General features: G+C 52.2%; 1 protein-coding gene across 1 annotated transcript in view; it reads left to right on the top strand.

The window, feature by feature from the left end:
• The window catches only part of ZSWIM5 (zinc finger SWIM-type containing 5), a 110,547-nt gene that overhangs the window by 75,729 nt on the left and 14,662 nt on the right, over positions 1 to 20,156 (top strand). The window contains exons 2-5 of the mRNA XM_067301121.1: positions 367 to 723; positions 10,699 to 10,847; positions 11,362 to 11,512; positions 17,783 to 17,962. Of these exons, the coding sequence (XP_067157222.1) occupies positions 367 to 723; positions 10,699 to 10,847; positions 11,362 to 11,512; positions 17,783 to 17,962 (837 nt within the window). The remainder of the gene's footprint in view (positions 1 to 366; positions 724 to 10,698; positions 10,848 to 11,361; positions 11,513 to 17,782; positions 17,963 to 20,156) is intronic.

Here is a 20,156-nt window from a genome sequence, read left to right as displayed (position 1 = left end):
GCTTTGAGTGACGGTGCAAGCTGTCGGGACAGTGCGTGCTACAGCTGCGCTCCCCAGTCCCTTGCACAGACACGTGCGCGCTCCTCCGGTGGTGGAGTTGGTAGGGTGCCTGCCTGGGTTATTTAAGCTGCAGTCAGCAAATGCAAGGTGTAAGTGAGAATGGAGGGGACTGAGTGGGTAGTCATCTGCCTTTCCCAGGAGACGGGCAGGCAGCATAGGGGTTTTGACCTTGGGTGATACGTTCCTTCAAGCAGTAATGCCTAAATGGCTTTGGGTGGCCTTGTCCACCTCCCTGAGCTTGCGTGGGCGGTGGTGGTCAGTGCCAAGCTAACATGGTGTCTTGTTGCTCTTGTTTTCCTTCTCCAGGTTTCCACCTCAGTGGGACGGTCACAGAGCCTGCAACTGCCACAGAGCCAGAGGTGACCTACAAGGTGGCCATCAGCTTCGACCGCTGCAAGATCACATCGGTGACATGCGGCTGCGGAAACAAGGACATTTTTTACTGCGCCCACGTTGTGGCACTCTCACTGTACAGGATCCGCAAACCGGACCAGGTCAAACTCCGTCTTCCCATCTCAGAGACCCTTTTCCAGATGAACAGGGACCAGCTCCAGAAGTTTGTTCAGTATTTGATCACGGCACACCACACTGAGGTGCTGCCCACTGCCCAGAAGTTGGCTGATGAGATCCTGTCGTCCAACTCGGAAATCAACCAAGTGCACGGTAATTCTTTGTTCCTTGCTTGGTGGCTCGGCACTAATATGCTCCCTTTTTGGGGCTGGGGCTGGGGCTGGTGGTTTCGCACGGGTGGTTGGGGCCTTCATTTTGCCCTGTTTGTCTAGTGCTGCGTAGAGAGAGGTGACAATGTCAAACTGAAGTTAAAGCATGGGCATTGGTACCACGCTGGTGTTGGCCGTGCATCCCATCCTACCCCTCTGTTCTTCCTCATGTGTTTACCCGTCAAATGCTGGCCTCAACTGACAGGAAAAGACAGAGCAGGCAGGCTCGTGGTGCACAAGGAGTAGTTCAGAATAGCACAGAAAAGTCGAGGGCAGAGGAAGGAAGCATGTTTACTCCCCAAAACAGAGGGCTCTTCTGGGGGCTTGGAGCTGGGATGCCAGGGAGTGGGAGGCGCAGCAGGGATGTGGCTCCTCCAGCATGTGGTGACATGGTGCCAGCCCAGCTTGACACGTTGCTAAGTCAGATGCAGCTGAGCCGGCGGGAGATAAAACTTTAATCTCCGCAGGCGTTAATTTGCCCATAATAAATGAGCACTGCTGTCCTGACCTAGCGCACAAAGGCAGCAGCGATGCGCCGTGGGGCTTTGTGTTTGGAAGGAGCTTTGGGCTTCCTCGCACGGAAGGTGCCCTGTGGGGTCAGTGCCAATCCCAGCCCTGCTCCAGGTGCCTGCTGGTCCAGGAAGTGGTCACCCTACCTGGGGAGTTGCCTTGGGACTCCTCTTGGCAGCGTGAGGCAGGCACTCGAGCTGTGTCTTTCAGAGGAGCCGAGTAGCTGCAGCGACCCTTTCCCAAGGAGCCGAGGTTGCCCCCAGCCCCCAGCAATGAACCGCGCAGCACCATGCCTGGCCCTCCAGCTGTAAAGTGGAGATAATAAACACTTATCTGCCATGGAAGGGCGTTGCGGGGATTAACACATGCCTGTTAAGTGCTCTGAAGATGAAAAGCCCCATATGCAGCCTAAAATAGGATCTGGACTGGTTGAATCCACATGTAGAGGTGAGGCTGGGGGTCCACCTCATCACGCTGGTGATGGTAGCTCAGATCTCAGGAGTTTTCCCCTCCCCTTGGATCTGGCCGATCGTTTCTGCTTCCACCTTGGGAGAGGCTTTTGTCTCCTCCACTGGGCCACATCTGCTATGTGTGTGGCTGTGTTCTCAAATTTCTGGTTTGGGGGATTTCCTCATTTTTTGGCATTAAAAAAGAATGAAGAGTTGTGGTACTAGATCTGGTGATCTAGTACTAGATCTGGTGAGCTCTACTCCCTCCCTGAACTGATCCACTGGCGCTTAGATTGGGAAAGATTGCTTTTATACCATTTTTTTGAGGCTGCTTTCTCCTAAACAGATTGAGGAAAAGCTTTTATGGCCCTGAATATTTATTGCTATAGAGTCAGCAAAAGACTGGTGATTGTGAGTCTTACAAAGATACAGATGTTGGCTCCGATTCAATATCTGTCTCTTGTTTTTACAAGTGGTTTTAAAAAACAAAGCAAAAATTCTCTCTCCCCTGAGACTTGCACAAATTCATGCCCTCCAGTGCGCGAGTTCGAACTGACACAGAAATGCTGCCTTATTCCACCAGAGAAGGCAACCACCCATTTGGCTACCTAGCCAGACCCACAAGCGAGTTTACTCCTCTCTAAGAAGAAATTTAGCCTGACCTCATTCCAGAGAACGATGCAGAAGATCAGCATTAAGATGTCAAATTAATAAATTTCTCACCCTGTGGAAAGGAAAGCTCTAGAGCAACCACCTTCAAGTTCAGAGAGGGCTGTTGTCTAGGGCTTTGGCTCACAAGCCTCGACACTGTTACAAGCTTTGCCCTCTCCACCCTGCCAGTAAAGCACAGCCACAGTGCAACTACGCTGCAGGGAGCTACTCAAGCAATGAACCCAAGACAAGGAACCCAGGAAGGGCTGCAGCCCACATCTGTGTGGAGCTGCCAATATAAGAGTAATCAGGCAGCTCCTCTGGGGCTCAAGTTGAAAGGGATCCAAATTTTTCTCACATCTTGCCCTTTGCAGCTGCAATTCACACATTCATAGAGGGTCTCTGATCCTGGGATTTGAACTTCTTTTAGGTATGCTTTAAATAGAGTTTTATGTGCTTACACGCACGTTTCTTGGTCTTGACTAGTTCAGACCCGTGGGGTCGCACCTTCGTTCGCCTCTGGGTTGAGGCCAAGGTGGCTTGTAGGAGGGTAACCTCGGTCACCCAACAGTACCCCAGTGTGTGAGCAGAATGACACCTCAGAATAAGAACAGCCTCTCCAGAAACTCTTTCTTTTTTTTATTTCCTCTGGAGGTCTGTTTAGTTTCAGATGGGCATTGAATCTTCCACACCTGCCTCTGCTCACCAGAAAGGCTGCTCCTTCTAATCGCATGTGTCGCAGTTTCTCTGGCTCCGGGAAGAGCCCTCACACGGTCTGTGCAATGGGATCGCCCGTTTTATAAAATAATGCTCCCCTCTCCGATCAGGGGCGCTCTTTCTCCCTCTGCAGAGGCTGAGCAGCAAAGGAAATTACAGGTAATCGCTTGCATTTGAGAACGCACCGGTGCCTGGGGCGCGGCGCTTGTATCACGGCTTCAGATCTTTGTTCCTTGCAGGAGCCAGCAGCTGCGGGGCTGCACACCGTATGCCGATCTTCCAGGCTGCCTTCCTCGAAGGAAATGCAAACTATCCAGTAATGATGCAGTCTCGGAGCGCAGCCAAGGCGCTTGCTTGTTCTCTAAGGATTCAATCAGAGCAGAGAGCCTAGGTGTGCCTGGCTGTCTGCTTCCCACTTGACCTCTGTATGCTTAAGTAGGTCACGTTTCTGTTCTAGTAGATCGCTGCAAAGGGCAGCATGCTTATAGCGAAAGTGCCTCACGTGTCTAACTCCTCCACAATCCCCGTCTGAAGTGGCAGCTCGAATGAGGAGACCACAGTGGCTTTCGGTGCTGCTGTTTCCCCTCACCATGCGTGTTCCTGCTTCTTGTGGAAAATGTCAGCGTGACCATCCGGCACAGAGCCAGGCTGCAAGGTTGTCGTTACGCCGGCAAATGTGACTCGCTGTTTCCTGGCCTTTCTCGATGGGGTGGCTGCTGAGAGCAGTCACGGCCTGCAGCGGGAAAGCTTTGCTTCAACAGTGAAAAGTCTTACAGGGTCAGGAACATCTGGCGGTGGCCGTGGTGTTACCCTGTCCACCTCCATTCCTCACTTCTCTCCCTGGTGCCCCTTGGAGCAAGCCAATTCCCTGCACCCCCTGGTTTTCTGGAGCACCAGCCCATGGCTCATGTTGGTTTGCTGTGGTGCCAGTCTGTGGCCTTGAGTCCAGGAAAATGCAAACAGAGAAGGTGGCTCTGGGCCACCAGCAGCCATGGAAAGTCCCAGGACTAGATGCAGTTTTGCTCTGTGTGTGGGGCTTGGTAGCGGCTGTGCCTTCATCCATGCAGTACTGCCAGTGACCCGCGGGAAGAAAATGCCCCTTTGAAGTGGGAAAGGGGAAAAGAGAGCAAGAAGGGACTGGTTTGGAGCGGTAAAATATTGCAGAGAGGGCCAGGAGGCACTGAGAAGGACAAGGCTGGGAAAAAGTGCTGAAACTGGATTGTAGACAGGCAGATGGCTTTCAGGGACAAAAGCAAGCAAACCAGAGGAGAGGATGGTAAAAAGCACCAAGAGTCCTGACAGCACCAGGGGCTTTCATGCTCTGGCAGCATGGACCCAGCGTCCCGCAGCGGTGAGCATGCGGGGTCCAAGGCAGCCACAGACTCGGGAAGTAACACATGTCTCCTCTTATGTTTCAGTTCATGCTTGTAGTGAATGATTTGAATTTATTTTAAGAGGAAAACCGGATCAGTGAGGGGAGTACGGGAGGAAAGCTGCTGTTTCCCTGCAGGCAAACACGTCCTTTGAGCCTGGTTAGGATGTCTGGACTTTGGAGGCAAACGTTTGTTTCTTAGTGAGGGGGAAAAGCAGTCTGTGGCCAAGGAAGGAGATGAGACTGATGGAAACCACAGCAAGGCCAGAGACGGCAGTCATTAAAATTTTCAATTAGAAGCTTGAAGACAGGAGTGTATAATGAGAAGAGAGCAGTTTGCAGAGGGGCTGCGCTTTGTGGTGTGGTGCCCTGCTGGCCTGAAGGGCTGCTGCAGGGCTCTGTCTTGGACCAGGAGGTGCAAGGAAATACTGAAGCTGTGAAAAGTGGCATTTTCCAACACAGTGGCTCTGACACAGTGCAGGCACTTAGAAGGGTCATGAAAAACATTTTTTTCTCTGTGTGTTGCATCTGGTGATCTAGGACCAAAATATTTCTGCCTTGACCCGTTTCTCTCTCCTTGTCTCAGAGCCCGTCGTCTGGGTGAATACTCCCTGCTTCTTTTGGGGAGGAGCAGGGAGACAGGAGGAGGTTTTGGTGGCCCTTGTTTGCAGCTCGGTAGCTCACCCTATTCTAGTGCTGTGCTTGGGCCCGGCCAGGCAAGCTGCTGACCTCAGCCCAGGAGACATGGTTAGGGAGGTCTGTCTGCCCCATGGAAATGCCAGTTGATGACACAGTGTCTGTGGTGCTTAGCTGACCTGTCTAGAGGCTTTGTATGCTCTTCTGAGCCCAAAGAGAGAAAAGCCACAAAACCTCTTCTGTCTTGCAATTCGGGATAATCCTGCAGAGAGTCAGCTTGAATCAACAAGTGGCCTCTGTGGTCCTGCAGTGAAGGTCTCTGGAGCTGCCTTGGAGGAGAGGACCCTCAGAAGGATCTCAGGGTGGTGCCTCAGGAAGGGGGCAGGATGAGGGTTGTCTCAGATGTTGGTATGGGAATATCAGGTTCACCTAATGCAAATGCCATAAGGATACCTCCTCTTCTTGCTTCTGTCCCAAATGTATTCTTGACTACCTTGAGCATGTTGGTTCCTGGGCTACTGCTGTCCTTCATCTGGTATGCAGCAAGGAGGTTGCTAGGTCAGCTGGGTAGGAAATACCTTCCCACTTGTCCTGTCACACTGAACCGTGGTTAACATTTGAGAAGTCCTCAGGTGGTCTTTAACTCTTAGGTCATCCCCCAACAGTGCCTGGAGGCAGAACAAGATGCTGGTAAATCTGTTTGAAATTCTGCCTTTCCCCGGAGGAGGAGGAGAAGGTCAGGTCTCCAGAGGATTTGTGTTGTGAGTTGCTGAGCTGATATGAAATTAAGGGAAAACAATACACCTGAGTGCTTGAGAGAAAGGTTCTGCCAGCGACTCCTTTCCCCCCTGTCTCGCAGAGCCTCTGGGGCTGTTGAATGCCCTCCGGAGCGCACGTGTGCGGCTCCTGGCAAAGGGCCTTCAAGCGATGAGTGGCCTCGATGTTGGTCCCAGCTGTGTACAAGGACTCTGCAGGACTCTTGCTGGGATTCTGCCCCGAGAGCACTGGGGATCTCCTAATGATGCGTGGCAACAATTAGCATCGTACTTTTACCCCTTTTTCATAGCTCCCACCAAGAGACCTGTGAAAGAGCTTTGCAGACCTGAGTGAATTTGGCCTCCATTCTCCTGGCGACAAAGGCAGCGTTGGGCATTCACAGGCGGCGCACAGAGGAAAATGAAGTTTGGGGAGCTAAAAGCCTGAAAGAGTTGGCTTTGATCTCGGTGTTTTGTGGTGAGCTGGGTAGGGGAGCGGAGAAGTCTATGGAGGAGTTTGGGGCTTGGCTCCAAGGACCGCGACAGGCGTTGGGTGTCCACATGCCAATATGTGGCTGGACTGTTGCGTCCTGTTCTTCAAAACCAGACCTGTTTTTGGAGGTGCCTGTGGCTGGCAGCCGGGAACTGGTCCAGTTTTGCTTGCTCGATTGCCGTCAGATGTTTTCGGATCTTCATTCTTCCTTGGGAGGCTCTGGTCCGATCTGCCTGCACTTGGAAACGAAACGGGAGGCTTGGGAGGCCCAGCGGAGCTTAAGTCCTCCCCCCCTTGCTTTGCCGCTATTTTTATCTCTCGTTAGAGTTCATTTCCTTTCTGGTGCCTGGTTATTTTCTCTTTGAGGTTTTCTGTTGTTTGTTTATTTGGCCGTATCCTGCCCCCCCTCTCCCCCCCCGCTCTCTCCCCGAGCTGGGTGGCTTTTTGTTCACTTCTGTTTTCTTTCCAAACGCTGGAGACGCAGCCCAGAGGCTTGCAGCAATGCCACGTGCAGTCATGAGATGGCCCGGGCAAACAGCGGTGACGACGGCTTTGGCACATGTTGCTTTTATCGTCGGTGTGTCAGCACCAGTCCCCAGTTAAAAATGGTAATTTCCCTTTCTTTTTGCATGCCATGGCTGGTGGCAGGTCTGGCTGCAGAGTGCGTTGGCCAGAGGACTTCCCCGCCTCTGAAGATCCATGTGAGGCTCCCATAGGGCAGCCAGGAAATATTTGAGCTTTCGCCCAAGTTTTGCTCTTCTGCTCTGTGCCTGCAGCAGGTGTTGGGACACCTCATATCCGTGCATGTGCGGAGAGGGTCTTGCCGCCTCTTCAACCACGGAAACCTGCTTTTTTCCGTTCCAGGAGAGGACTCGGTTTTCTTGGCATCCGGCAGCTGATTTCTGAGCAAGGTGTTAAGTTTTCCATGTCCGGGTTTGCTTTGTTTTTCATTTTGTAGATTTTTTCCAGTCCTTATTTGTCGGTCTTTGTATCCCCTCTGGAGAAGCCTCTCGTGGATGGCGAATAGTTAAGCGCAGAGCCTGGGGTGAGGGAGGGCTCCTGCTCTGAGTGATTGATTGCATTTTTATCTGTGTTTCTACAGCCAGTGTAAATGGGCTGGTGAAACACTCTTTCCACTCAAGATGTGTGTTGGTGTTTCCTTAAATCTGAATCCCGCAGGACAAAGATGAAGCACATCTGAAACAGGCTGTTTGGATCAGGAATGCTGCTATATGAGAAACGTGTTACGTAGGCTCAGGGCTGTTTTACATGCCGTTCCCGGCTCGTTTGGAGCAGAGACATGGAATCGCTCATCGGCTACGTCATAGCATGCCACTGGCGAAGTCGCCACGGTGTTAACATTGGCAATGGGAAGTGGACAAATCCTGCCATTAATATTTAAACACTGCACAAATCCCGTTGTTTGCTCTTAAATGTTTATCCAGCTCCCCAGAGTAATTGGGTAGCCCATAATCTGCCTGCTTGTGTTGCATGTGTAGGAATCTGATATTACAGCCCTCCCTATGAATCCTTTATACGAGAGCAAAACAAATTCACAAGCGCATTTAGATTGTATTTGGAGTTGTGGGATTTGCGTTACTAATTTGGCTGTGGTCAGAACCCAGACGTGAAACGTACTCGATGTGTTGCGTGGGAGGAGGAGATTTTTATTTAGCTACGCTCTCCTTGCCTCGCTGTTTGTGCTTGCCGTTGCTGACGCTGCTTGTGAGCAGCTAGTGCTGAGGGTAGCCCTGGGGAACCTACAAAAATGACACCCCTTTTTTGCGTCTTGCAAATTCCTTAGTTTTGACCCACTGCAGCGAATGCATGGCCCTGGTGAGGGACCAAGGATGGATTGAGCTCCGTGGCACTCCACGTCCTCCCAGTCCCTGTGGGTGCTGCCAGATGACCCTACGGACATAGCTGGGATGATGGCCAGGCTGGATAGCTAGAGCTGGGAGAGGCAGGCAGGGTGGCGGGAGGAGGATACGAGAAGAGCGTGAGCATCTCAGATGCTTCAGCGATGGGGGCTGGATAAGTGCTCGTGGTAGACAGATTAGTCACTGGTTCCTGATATGGGATAATCACTAGCTTGTCTGCTCTTTATCTGCAAGGGGGAGCGGAGATAAGGACGGGGCTGGGCAGGGGGAAGGAAAAGGCACGGAAAAGCTGAAATGTGCTGCGGACAGGATGAACTGTCCCCATTGCACTGGCGAGCCTTCGTGGCTAATGGCAGGGCTTGGCCACTGGCGGTGGGGGAGCAGGACCAGGTCACGTGCATTGCTGGTTCCCTCCTGCACAACGTGAGGCTCCAGGCAAGAGCCCATGCACGCATCCAGTGGCTGCGATTTTCCTGTCCGCTGCTTTAGATCCTATCCCAATTACATTGTGCTGTCGACTACAAATTATTCTGCAGTAAGAGCACCATCGTCCTCTCCCTTCAGCGTGGCACAGGCTGTGCCTAGGGCTTGCTGGAAAGGCTCTGGGGTAGTGATTGTTAGCAGAAATTAAAGGAATTTTGTAAAGGACATTAAATACAAATAGCTGTATCTTATCAGGTCAGAAGCGTTCTCAGCCTCTGCTGGCAGAGCAAAACCCCTCGGGTTGATGTCTTCTCGTTTATAAGCCAAGAAGAGACAGCTGCCCTGCCGAGCAGACATCCTGCGCTTTGCTTTTCATGAAGTGGGTTTGGGCCCTTGGCTCTGTGTTTCCTGGGAGGTGCTGGGCACCTCTGAGCGCTGGAGCGCCACGTGGGCCTGGGCCCTTCGTGCCCCCAAAGATGTGGCAGGGGCAAAGGAACAGTGTTTCGGCCGCGGGCAGTCGTGAAAGCAGAGATGTCGGCTCCCCACTCTGATGCCAGTCGAGCAGGGAAGATGTCATTAAGATTTAATTGGAAACATCTCAGCTACAGCTTTCCCGTGGCAGTCTGTGTGGTGCCTCACTGTTCCCGTGCTGACCTCCTTGCTTGAGAGGAGAGGTGAGGAGAGCAGTAGGTTCAAGCCGAGCGGCGCATGCTCTAGCCACCCCGGTCCCTCCTCTTCATCACCCTTCACTGAGGAATTTCTGCAGAGCCCTTCTGCTTCGCAGAGCTGAGATGCTGCGTTTCTGTTACGTGTTGTTGAGCACCAGGGTGCAGAGATGCCAATGGTTCTTTGCAAAGTCACAGCATCCATCAGCGCCTTTCACAAAGCCGCCTTTGAAAAATTGGAAGGGTTTTCACAAAAAAGTTTGGAGGTTTTTTTTTTTTTTTTTTTTTTGGTGATTGCAGACTGACAACAGCACCACGGAGCTAAAGGCATATTTAGGTTTAACAGGAGTCCTCTGGCACTGGGGCTCTTCAGTGCAGGTTGTGCTGTGGTGGGCTGGCTGCTCGGTGGAGGCTTGCAGCTGCCTGGCCGTTACTGCAGAGCCAAGCTGTTGCAGTGCGGACGAACAGCCCTCTGAGAAAAAACAGGATTTGAAAGGGACAAGGCAGGGGGAGGTGGATCCATGATGTTGTTTGTCTAAGATGCTTGTGGGATTTTTTTCTTTCTCTTTAAGATGAAGTACACCTGGTGAACACATGCGAGTGGCCTGCCAAAGTCCCTGGGTCCAGTCACAGTTTGCATTATTGATCCCTAGTGCTTTCCAAAGGAGGGTCCCTTCCAGGCAGATACACTGATGCATGGAGATTTGTCCCTAGTCCTAAAGCAAAGCTGGGGCAGTACCAGGAGTTTGAATGTGGGACTGTGAAACCCCCGTCCAGTGGTATCTCTGTTAAACAGCTTCCCAACATGAGGAAGTTTGCAGGAATTAGATCTTTATTAATGCTTAAATAAAACTGTGATAAGGAGGAGGAGAACCCTGTGCGATCCAGGAGCCAGAGAACACAGGTCTCTGCAGCTGCCTTGCCTTCACCCTGGGGGTTTTGAAGGAAGGCAAGACCATGCTCTTCCTCAGGCTTACTTCACATGGGGCACAGAGGGAGAGGTGATGTGGCTTTCGTTGTGTTCCTCCCTGTCAGGAGGCGTGATTATCCTGGCCGACCCTGGGCTGGCGATGAAATCTGGGCAAACATAGCCCTTGTTATTGTCACCCCTGGACTCAGTGGGATGAAGGAACAGGGCTGTAGACATTAACTCATTAACTCTGACAGCTGCAGCTACTGTAGCTGCTGTGGAAGGAGAGCATGACACTGGTGGCTAGATTTGGACGCCTGGGACTCTGGCTGTGTTTCCCTCACCTGAGCTGATAAACACTCAGCAGAGGTGGGTCCATTTCTTCTTGCTGTGTGGGATTGCTGGCCCCACTGCTATAAACTCGGTTGTCTCTTTTTCCTCCCTTCCCATTCCCCCAGGTGCTCCTGATCCCACCGCTGGGGCCAGTATCGACGATGAGAACTGCTGGCACCTGGATGAAGAGCAGGTCCGAGAGCAGGTGAAGCTGTTCCTATCTCAGGGAGGGTACTACGGCTCGGGGAAGCAGCTCAACTCCATGTTTGCCAAGGTGAGGAGGAGCTGGCTGCTGTCTTTCTGCTGCCCTCTGCTCAGCGTGTCACGTAGCCGGCAACTTGCTTGCTGCCCTGGCGCTGTGCCCGTTGCAGCTGAGAATCCGTGCTCCAGTGCCTTCTTGCCCGGTCGCTGGGTGGGCTGTTGTAATCCAGCCTCTGGGTCAGGCCTGGATTGAGTCAGCCTCTCTCCAGGCTGGTCCCTTTCTCCCACGCAATGGGGTGGCAGAGATTCCCGTGCAAAGGAGGGCTTTTCCCCCATCTCCCCATCAGCACGGTGCAGAGGAGTTCGGTCCTGCCATCTGCAGAGCTGATCCAGACCATGGAGAGGCTCCTCTCTTTCTTTGCATAAGGGCCCTGTTTTCAGGTTCCTGATCATTTGGGCTTCTTCAAAGCATAGGATGTAGCTGGCACTCACTGGATGCTGACCACCCCGGTCACAGCCTCTGTGCGAGCATTATCCCTCCAGGGGACCTGGTTTATCTCACAAAGGCTTCTCTCTGCCCCCTCCAGGTCCGGGAGATGCTGCGCATGAGGGACTCCAACGGGGCCAGGATGCTGACGTTGATAACAGAGCAGTTCATGGCCGATCCTCGGCTCTCCCTCTGGAGGCAGCAGGGGACAGGCATAACGGAGAAGTGCAGGCAGCTCTGGGATGAGCTGGGTAAGTTGCAGAGAGCCAGAAAAGGACTGAATGTCTTGTGCTGCTCGGTTGAGCCTTCTGGCTGGCTGGAGCTTGTGTTCAGTGTGCTAGCCAAAAGCCTTTGCCAGGGCACAGGGGGCTGGTGAGCCCGCGGGGGTGGGATGTAGCCTGGACATGGAAGTGCCATTCCTAGAGGAATAAGTCCCTAGAGGGGATAAGTCTTGTCCTGCCTAACCAATTTCTGCCTGCTCCGATGTGTGTTCCTGGGGTGAGTGGGGAAGGATGGCCAGTGCAGAGCCTAGCTTTAAAAAGAGTACACTTCAAATGCAGTTCTGGGTAATTCTGGTTAATTCTGGTTAGGCGTCTTAGGCACTGGCTCAGCTGGCTGATACCGTAATACCATTAGAAAAAAACATTAAAATGACATGGGCAGGAAGGGGTTGGTTGTGTGGTGGAGTTGACGGAGCAGTCCTGGGCTGTCCCAGTTATCTGGGACCTTGGGTGAGTAATTTGGCTTGTGCCATAATTTCACAGCGAGCGAGTGAGCTGTTCTGCAGCCTGCCGGCGGGAGGGGGCTTATGGCCTGGGGCCAAAGGCATGTTGCAAAGCTAGAAGAAGGATGAGGCTGGTCCAGGGGGTGGAGCCCTGTCTGTACAAGGAAGACCTACGTGGGTGCATGCCCTTTGGTGTGGAGGAGATTGCTATAAAAATCCCTTAGGAAAATGGGGAAAAAAGGGCTGCTAAACACAAGTACAACTTCTCTTTCAAGAAGTCCTTCAACCAAAGGTTGTGAGAGGGTGGATGGGTTTCCTGGTAAAATATCTCTCCACACTTGCCCTGCTTTTACAGTTTTCCTTAAGTATCTGTCCCTGCCTGCTCTGGGAGGTGGGATACCAGGTAGAAGGAGCTTTGGTCTGAGCCATTGGAGCAGTGCTTATGGCAGGAATTCCTGTAATTCATTGATTCATGTGTCATCACCGTCCAGAGCAGTAGCACCGTGCATGGCTGGAACAACTGGGTTATGACATAGCTTGAGAATCCCTGCTATAAAATCACACTGCCGTAAGTGGTCTTGTCTGCAAAGTGCTTGATAACTGACAATCAGCCGCCAGTTTGCTTTGGCTTTCAAAATGTCCTTGACCCACTCTCTCCAGCGCAGTGAGTCGAGGGGGAGAAGCTCTCCCATGGAGCCTTCTCGCTGTGGTATTACTGTAACGGGTAGAAACTCCAGCTGAGATTGCAGACCCTTGTCCCAAATGCTGAACAAATGCAAACACAGCCGTGAGATTTGAGAAGCTGGCCAAACACCGCAGACAAAGAGCCAGGCAGGGCCAGGATGCCTTGCTTCTACGCGAGGTTCCCTAGATGGAAATCAGCATACAGGCTCTGGAGAGCTGATCTGTGCGTGCTTGCCAAAAAGATATTTCCAGGATTTCAGGAGGCTGCAGCTAGATGGCTGGATGCACAAGAATCCCGGAGAGTGGCCAAATCCACCAAGCCAGAATTTCCACATGGAAGAAAGAAAACACATCTGTGAAATATGGATATATGGAGGTCTAGGCAGGCCTGGAGGCAGGAAGCAGTTTGCCCAGAATTACAAGTTAGTTGGCCTGAATTCAAACCAAATATCCAAGCCAAGAGCCCTCCCTCCCTTCCAGCATACGTCAGGGGTAAGTGGTCAGTTTTCAGTCCTGGCCTAACCATGCAAAGACCTGTTTGGTGCATTTAGTTTCACTCAGCAAAGCAGGGGGAAGTGATAATACATCCTCATCAGCAGATGGCGAGATGGCTGGGGAACATCAAGCCCTAACGAGACAGGATCGATATGACAGCAGGTGAAACATGGTGCCAGCCAACACACGTCAGAGAGAATGGCTTGCCTGGCGTAGGCATGTCGCTCGGGGAGATCTGGGCACTGTCGTGCAGAAAAGAAGCCCCTGCAGAGAGTATGGTGATGGTCCAAGCGGTGACCCCAAGGCGGGATGCGCACAGACAGGGTAGTTTTCAGAACGGAGGATATTCCCCCACTCTTACAGAAGTTCCTGGTGTATTTGGCTTTGGATGGCGTTGACTCTAGAAACAGAGCATCCCACTGAAAGGAAGAGTGGAAACACGGAGGCATCAGGAACAGCAATGAATTGGTGATGTTCACTAGTAACAAATATTAGCAGGGTGGAGAATGGTGGAGAGTGCGGAGAACCCTTTGTGGTGGTGGTGTGCACATCACAGGACAGGTCTGCTGACAGTCCCGCTCCTGCTGCCAGGGCCAAGGGGCGTTCAGCGCAGCTGGAAAGGCAACCAGTTAAATAAGCAAGAGGATGCGTGTTTTTGGGTATGGCATTGTAAAGTCCTTGTGGCAGCGAGTCACACAGGTGACAGCTTGCCCAAAAATGTCGTTGGGTGGATAATGTTAGCTGGCGTACGTGGGGCAGCGAAGACACGTTGTCAAAATGCTTGTAGGCTGCAGATGCCAAAGCTGCCCGGCGTTAACACTGCTGCGGCTCTGCCAAAGGGAGAGGGTGGGAGGGAGAAGAGAGGCCCTGCACCAGCTGCTGCAAGGAGCCCCGGTGCAGACTGTGTTCCTCTGCCTGGCACTGTGAGGAGGAAGAGGAACTGGGCCCTGATGAAATTATTTTGGGCACATGTTTAATAATTAATCATTGATTTTTAACAAAGACCACATCACAGACTTGTGTGGGATTGCAAGAAGATCAGCCTCAAAGAAGATTGTGGATTTATACTGGGTAAAATGTAAAGGATTTTGCAGGATTTCATAATTTAAAAAAAAAAGAGTGGCAGGGGGACAACATCATTTGCTTGTGCATGTGCTGCAAACTGAACATCTATTGCACCGTCTGCTGGGGAGCTGAAGGACAGACCTGTTGGGAAGAGAGCTGGGTAGCGTGGGAGTATTTGCCCTGGCGCATTAGTACTTACGATTAAAGCCTAATTACGAAAAATAGACGAAAAACCAGCTGAAGTGCAGCCTGACCTTAATCTGCCTGGAGACGGGTTTATTTATCTCGGCCACTTGTTTACAGTGGGGAATTTCAGCAGATTAAGCTGGGGAAGCAACCCTGTGGGAAAGGAGAGAATTTCTTTGATGGTTTGGAAACTTCAGTGCAGAATCAGAGCGCCTGTCCTCTCTGGGGCCCGCAGCCGGGGACGCTGGGGTCGGGAGGCTCTGGTGACCCCTCTCCCTCCGCCTAGCCCCGTAATCAAAAAGCAGTTTTGTTTAGAGGCTTAGCTTAATCATGATCTGCTGTTGTGTTCCCCACTTAACCTTCTGCTGTCGGAAAGTTCGGATGAAGGTTTCTGCAGCGTGTGAGCAGACGTGAAGTCTGACCCAGCTCAGCGTGTCGGCCCATGGACAGGGTCAGTGGTGCTGTCAGCTGATGTCACTTAACCAAAGGGCTCAGAAAACCCATCTTTTCTATTTCCCAGATAACTATCGTGGCAGTTCCCTACCGAGACAGATGTGAATCCCTCTCTCCTTGTCCTCACCAGGTCCTCCCTTGTACAGGAGAGCCCAGGGGAGTGGTCGAAGGATGCCTGGGAGGGCTCCCAAGGATTGGCTGCCAGCTCATGAGGATCCCTAGGATCACATTGTAGTGGGTTGCAGGAGCCAAAACTCCTGTGGGCGCATCACGTTCCTGGAAGCAGCGGAGCTGGAGCGCCAAGCCTCGTTACCGCCTGTCAGCCTCTCCGCTCTGAAAAACGAGCCCCGAGGAATCTGCTGCGGTGATTTAAGACTTGAGCCTGCAGCGGAGGCAGGGGGAAGCAGACTGAGTCTGTTGCCCCTCGTTCCTGTGTGCTCCAAGGCGCGAGCTGAGCCTGCCAGAAGTTGCTCTTTGCTGCAGAATCCCCAGACTGGACACAGAGGGCAGTGACAGCTGATGGGAGCAGTGGTGGGAAAGGGGTGTCCGAAACCACCAGAGCCCTGGGGCTGCCCAGTACAAGGAGCCAAACCTAGGATTTGGCTTATGCCTGCCCAAGGAGGTGGCGTGTTTTATTCCTGGCTGGGACAAGCGGCCACGCAGCTGACAGTCAGTAACTCCTGTCTGTCCAAACAGGGTCCTGAATCGGGGGCTGAAGGAAGACCTGATTTCCAGGGCTGAGGACTGATTTTTCAAAGATGCCGTGTCCATGCAAGCTTCCCTGCAGCCAGGGCGATCTGGGGGCTGTTCAGCACCCCGGTTGTCTCCGAACCCAGCGTGGCACAGATGGGGCCGTTGTCCCGCTCTCTGCTCGCTGCCGTTGCTGGCTCCAGGCAGAATAACGCCTCTCTGTTTCTTTTCACTCCTGGGCATTTCAGTGATTAGGCGGTGGCTGAGGCTTGCCTGTCATGCTACCGTACTTTAAGTTCCTGTTCTGTAATTGCTGCTAAGCCACTTAGCAGAGCATATGAAGTATTTAGTTTTCAGCAGCGGAGAAATGCCTGGCTTCACATTCCAGTCCCTCTAAAGCACATCCATTTGCAGAGGGGAGATAACGGCACAGGAGCAAACAACGTGGCCCTGCTCCAGGAGGGACGGGACCTACCCCGAGCCCTGTCCATTAAGGAGGGCTGCTGCCCCCCTGTCCTACGCTATTTGACTGACTTCAGGGCAACTTTTCAAAGGGCTATTGAATGTTGTTTGGAAACTGTACTGGCCGTGGAAGCATTTGAAATATCCACCTGGAAATGTTGTCTCTGAGTGTAGCCAGAGGGGCCCCAAGAGCCCTAAATGAGACAGCTTGCATGTACAATAATCTCTGATATTGCAGATCAGAGGGCTTAATTTGCCTCGTTCATCAGACCAGAGTGGAATTTCACCACTGTTTCCTGGCATGTGGGAGCAGTGGTGCTGAGACACAGGTGGAGGTGGACCAAACAAGGGCTGTTCTGCGTGTTTGCTGATCTCCAGTAGCTGCAATTGCTTTTCCCATGCCCTTTCCTGGATGCAATACTGCTGCCACCATCTGTGCTGCGATGCCCTAATGTCTCTCCTGCTGAGCAGAGCAGCTCAGCGCAGTTAAAGCGTGCACAGCCCTTGTGCATTACGTGTGTGTTAATGACTGAAACAACCATGCAAGTGTCCAGGCAGAGTGAAAGCTGCTCTCTGTGAATTGGGAGAGGATGGTGAGGCTCAAACCATGTGTTGCTGCGGGTGAGAGGTTTCCACTCAGTCCTCTAACGTGGGAATGGTAATTTGGGCAGTTTGGCAGCAGCCCCGGGAAGGCAGCTGTGGCCAGCGTCGTGCTTGGAGGCTGTCCTCTTCTCAGCTGCATTTGCAGGGTGAAACGCGAAGAAGATGAGAACACAAGTGAGTTCATGGCAGTTTCCGAGCCTGAGAATGACGGGGAGGAAGTGGACGGGAGTTGCCAGGACTTGTAGCTCTGCGTGTCCCACCTGCTCCTCTCAGGGTGATGACATTTGCACTTATTTGAGCTGCTGCAGTCCTGCTCAAAGGAGTGGGTCACCCAGGAGAGTGACCTAGGCTTGGTTAGCAGCCCTTTCTGATGAAAGAATTAGTTGGATCTTAATGATGACAGATATCCTTGGGCCTGGATTTGCCTCTCACATGGTGGACAGCGTTGTCATGCACGTGAGGTCCTGTGATAAGCCTAGAGGTTGTCCAGGTGCACGTCCTGCTGATGCACATCTCCACCTGCAGGAGCCTCGCACCACGGAGGGCTCTTGCCTGCAAGACATCAAGCCAGACTTCGGGTTCCTCTGCTGCAGTCTGGGGGCTACTAGGGATTGAAAAAGAGGAGGGAGGAAAAAAAAAAAAGAAAGGAAGAAAATACACCAAATCTCCTTTTTAAATAGTTGAATGCAAATGGCCTGAAGAACAATGGCAGATGAAATAGCGTTCTGAGCGGGCTTTAAACCGCTTGGAACGTGGGTAGGATCAAAATCAGGTTAGTCTTTGGAGATACAGACTCTGCAGCTTGCCAGGGTGTTTTTAAGCATGCTTTGATGTGTAGTTCAAACACTAGATTTGTCCTGGCAGACAGCACTCACAAATTCATACACAGCCAATCTCTTCCTCCCTCCTCCTCACTGTCCCCCATCTCATGAGATTATAATTTAGCTTCATTACAGAGGAGTTTTACTTTTATTTAAAAGCTGTCTAAATCCCCCTCCTGGGTCTGTGCATTATGCTGAGATGAGTTTATGGACGCTGTTAAAACATTCCTGGCTTTCATGAGGAGCACGGCAGCAGCAATGCAGAGGCCAGGCGGTGCCGGAGAGCTTTGCCACGTGGGTACGGCTTGGCATGTTCTTTATTTCTTCGCTTTGTTTAGGGGCGCTGTGGGTGTGCGTCGTGTTAAACCCACACTGCAAGCTGGAAGAGAAATCCTGCTGGCTGCGGCAGCTGCGGAAATGGGGCGAGATGGACGTGTGTCCCTTGGAAGATGGCAATTACGGCAACGAGCTTCCCAACATCACCAACGCACTTACGCAGAGCTCCAGTCACAGCCAAGGTGAGTCCAGGCTGGGGGGAATGGAAATCCAGCCCGCCGTCACAGAGTTTGGGTCCAGGTCAGAACTTGCCCCAGGAGCTCGATGTGTCTGTTTCCAGCTCGTACAGGCCAGATCTGTTTCCTTTAGCTAGTCTATCCTGGCCCCAGCAAGGTTAAAATGCTGCTTTGGTGGAAGGCAGTCCAGGTATGGTGTTTTTGCCGCAAGAAAAAATCATTTCCCTAAATCGCAAATTCTTTGGCTTGATGGGACTCGAGTTGTGTTTTTTAGAAGTTTGCTTTTTGTGGGCTTCTGGATTGCTCTGTTTAAAGCTTATTTCATGCGTGTCCGAAGTACTGTGCAACAACCAGAAAGGCAGTTCAAGCTCAGCGCTTCGGTCACGTAGACGAAAATCGGCGCCATGGAGTCCTGGCACGTGGACGTGTGCGAACGCTGAGCACTGGCTCAGAGCTGCTCCTTCTGACGTCAACGGGAAGTTTACCCGGGGCTTTGTAAGGAGCAGAATTAGTCCAGTGCTGAGTGTTTTTAAAAAATCCCCCCCCAAAGCAAGTCACAGGGAAAAGAGACCCCTGCAAAGTGCAAAGCTGTGAGGACGCATCAGGACGTGTTAGTCAGGCCACCCTGTTCCCCTGCGGGTGCGGAGCAGGGCACGGTGCTTGGGCTGAACGTGCAGAAAGCACGCGTGGCTCCGGGTGCTGCTCTCCCCGAGGACGTCCAAACTGAGCAAGCTGGCTTCCCTTATTTCTCTTGTCTTCCCATGGGTGATGTCTCTGGGAGACAGAGCGATGCAAAACACTTCGCAGGCTCTGATTTTAGAGACGCTTGAAAAAGCTTGATTTTTTTTTTTGTGCTGCACCTTGGGTGAGCTTACCGGCATTTTGAGCGTAAAATCACTTTTAAAGGCCCTTTTAATGACTTGAGAGCTTGAGGAAGTTTAGACCTGTATGAACAGGTATGCAAAAGCTGCATAGAAAGCCAGTATCGCCTGAATCGGCGTGGAGCTGAGCTCTGCAACCCTTGCTGTAGTGGGGAAGCGAGGTGTCGGAGGTGGTGCAGAGCCCCTTTCCTAGCCGTTGAGCTTGGCTTACTCTTCTTTTATTCAAATCATAGCTGGTGCAGTTCAGTAGATAAGTCATTAGCCAGGGCTGTTAAAAGCAGTTCAAGTGCAGAGCACAGACGAAGCACCTTAGTTGTGGGGTTGTTCATTAGTGCTAAAATATTTTCTCGACCCCTGACAAAGCATTTGATCCCTTTATATTTAAGCACTTTTCCCCCTTCCTTTTGCCTGAAATAGACATTAATTGAAACTTACTGCTCTTACAGTGCCTCCATCTGCTCCACTATAATTGGTCTTTGGTGTATTACGTACAGCCAAAGTGGGAAGAAGAAAGGGGGGAAGTCAGCCGTGCTGCGAAGGAAACTTCACTCTTCTGAGTGTAATTAGTGCTCTCGGCCTCCCCCGCGGCCGCCGCGGTCCCCCAGCAGCGGCTCGGGAGAGGGGCCGGCCTGCCAGCCCCTTCCAGTTCAGCCCAGGACCATATGCCCTGCGCGCTCACTGTGCCTGCCCGCCTCACGTGCACGTCATCGGGGATCGGCTTAATTTCAACCTGGCCTTGCTCCATCTCCTGCGGGGCCGAGCGCTGGCCCGGGACTCCCCCTCCCTGGTGCTCCCAGCTCTGCAAAGGATTTGCTCCGGCATTCGGGACAGGTCACCGGGGCTAAGCAGGTCACATTTTTAGACACGCAGAGACTTTCCAAAACGCCTTGCTGCCGCTCAGCCTGTGCTGAGACCGTCCCCTCGTCCCTCTGCTCCTGCCCATCCAAGCCAGAGACTGAAAGCCAGGCTGATCCTGGAGGTGTCCCGGGGTTAATGTTTGTGAATATGCAAATACTGCTGCAAATTGTTGCCAGCCTCTTTTATTACTGAAAGATAATGGCTGTTTCCTGAAATCCTTCCTGTTAGAGTAAACCTGCTGGCTCGAGAAGGATTGGGTCTGTACATAGGAACACCTGTTTAATTTCTATCCACCTCAGGGTGCCTGCAGCATTCAGGCTAATTGCTTGTTGCCATCGTTTCCAGAGTGTGTTTATCCAGCCTCCCTGGTTCAGCTTTGAGCAGAGCCTTTTGTTTTCCCCTCTTGAATTCATTTAATTCGGCCGTCTCGCAGACTGCAGGTCCTAACGTTGAGCGTTGCA

The sequence above is a fragment of the Apteryx mantelli genome, chromosome 8 (genome assembly GCF_036417845.1).
Source record: "Apteryx mantelli isolate bAptMan1 chromosome 8, bAptMan1.hap1, whole genome shotgun sequence".
Lineage (NCBI taxonomy): Eukaryota > Metazoa > Chordata > Aves > Apterygiformes > Apterygidae > Apteryx > Apteryx mantelli.
This window is presented reverse-complemented; position numbering and strand designations above follow the sequence as displayed.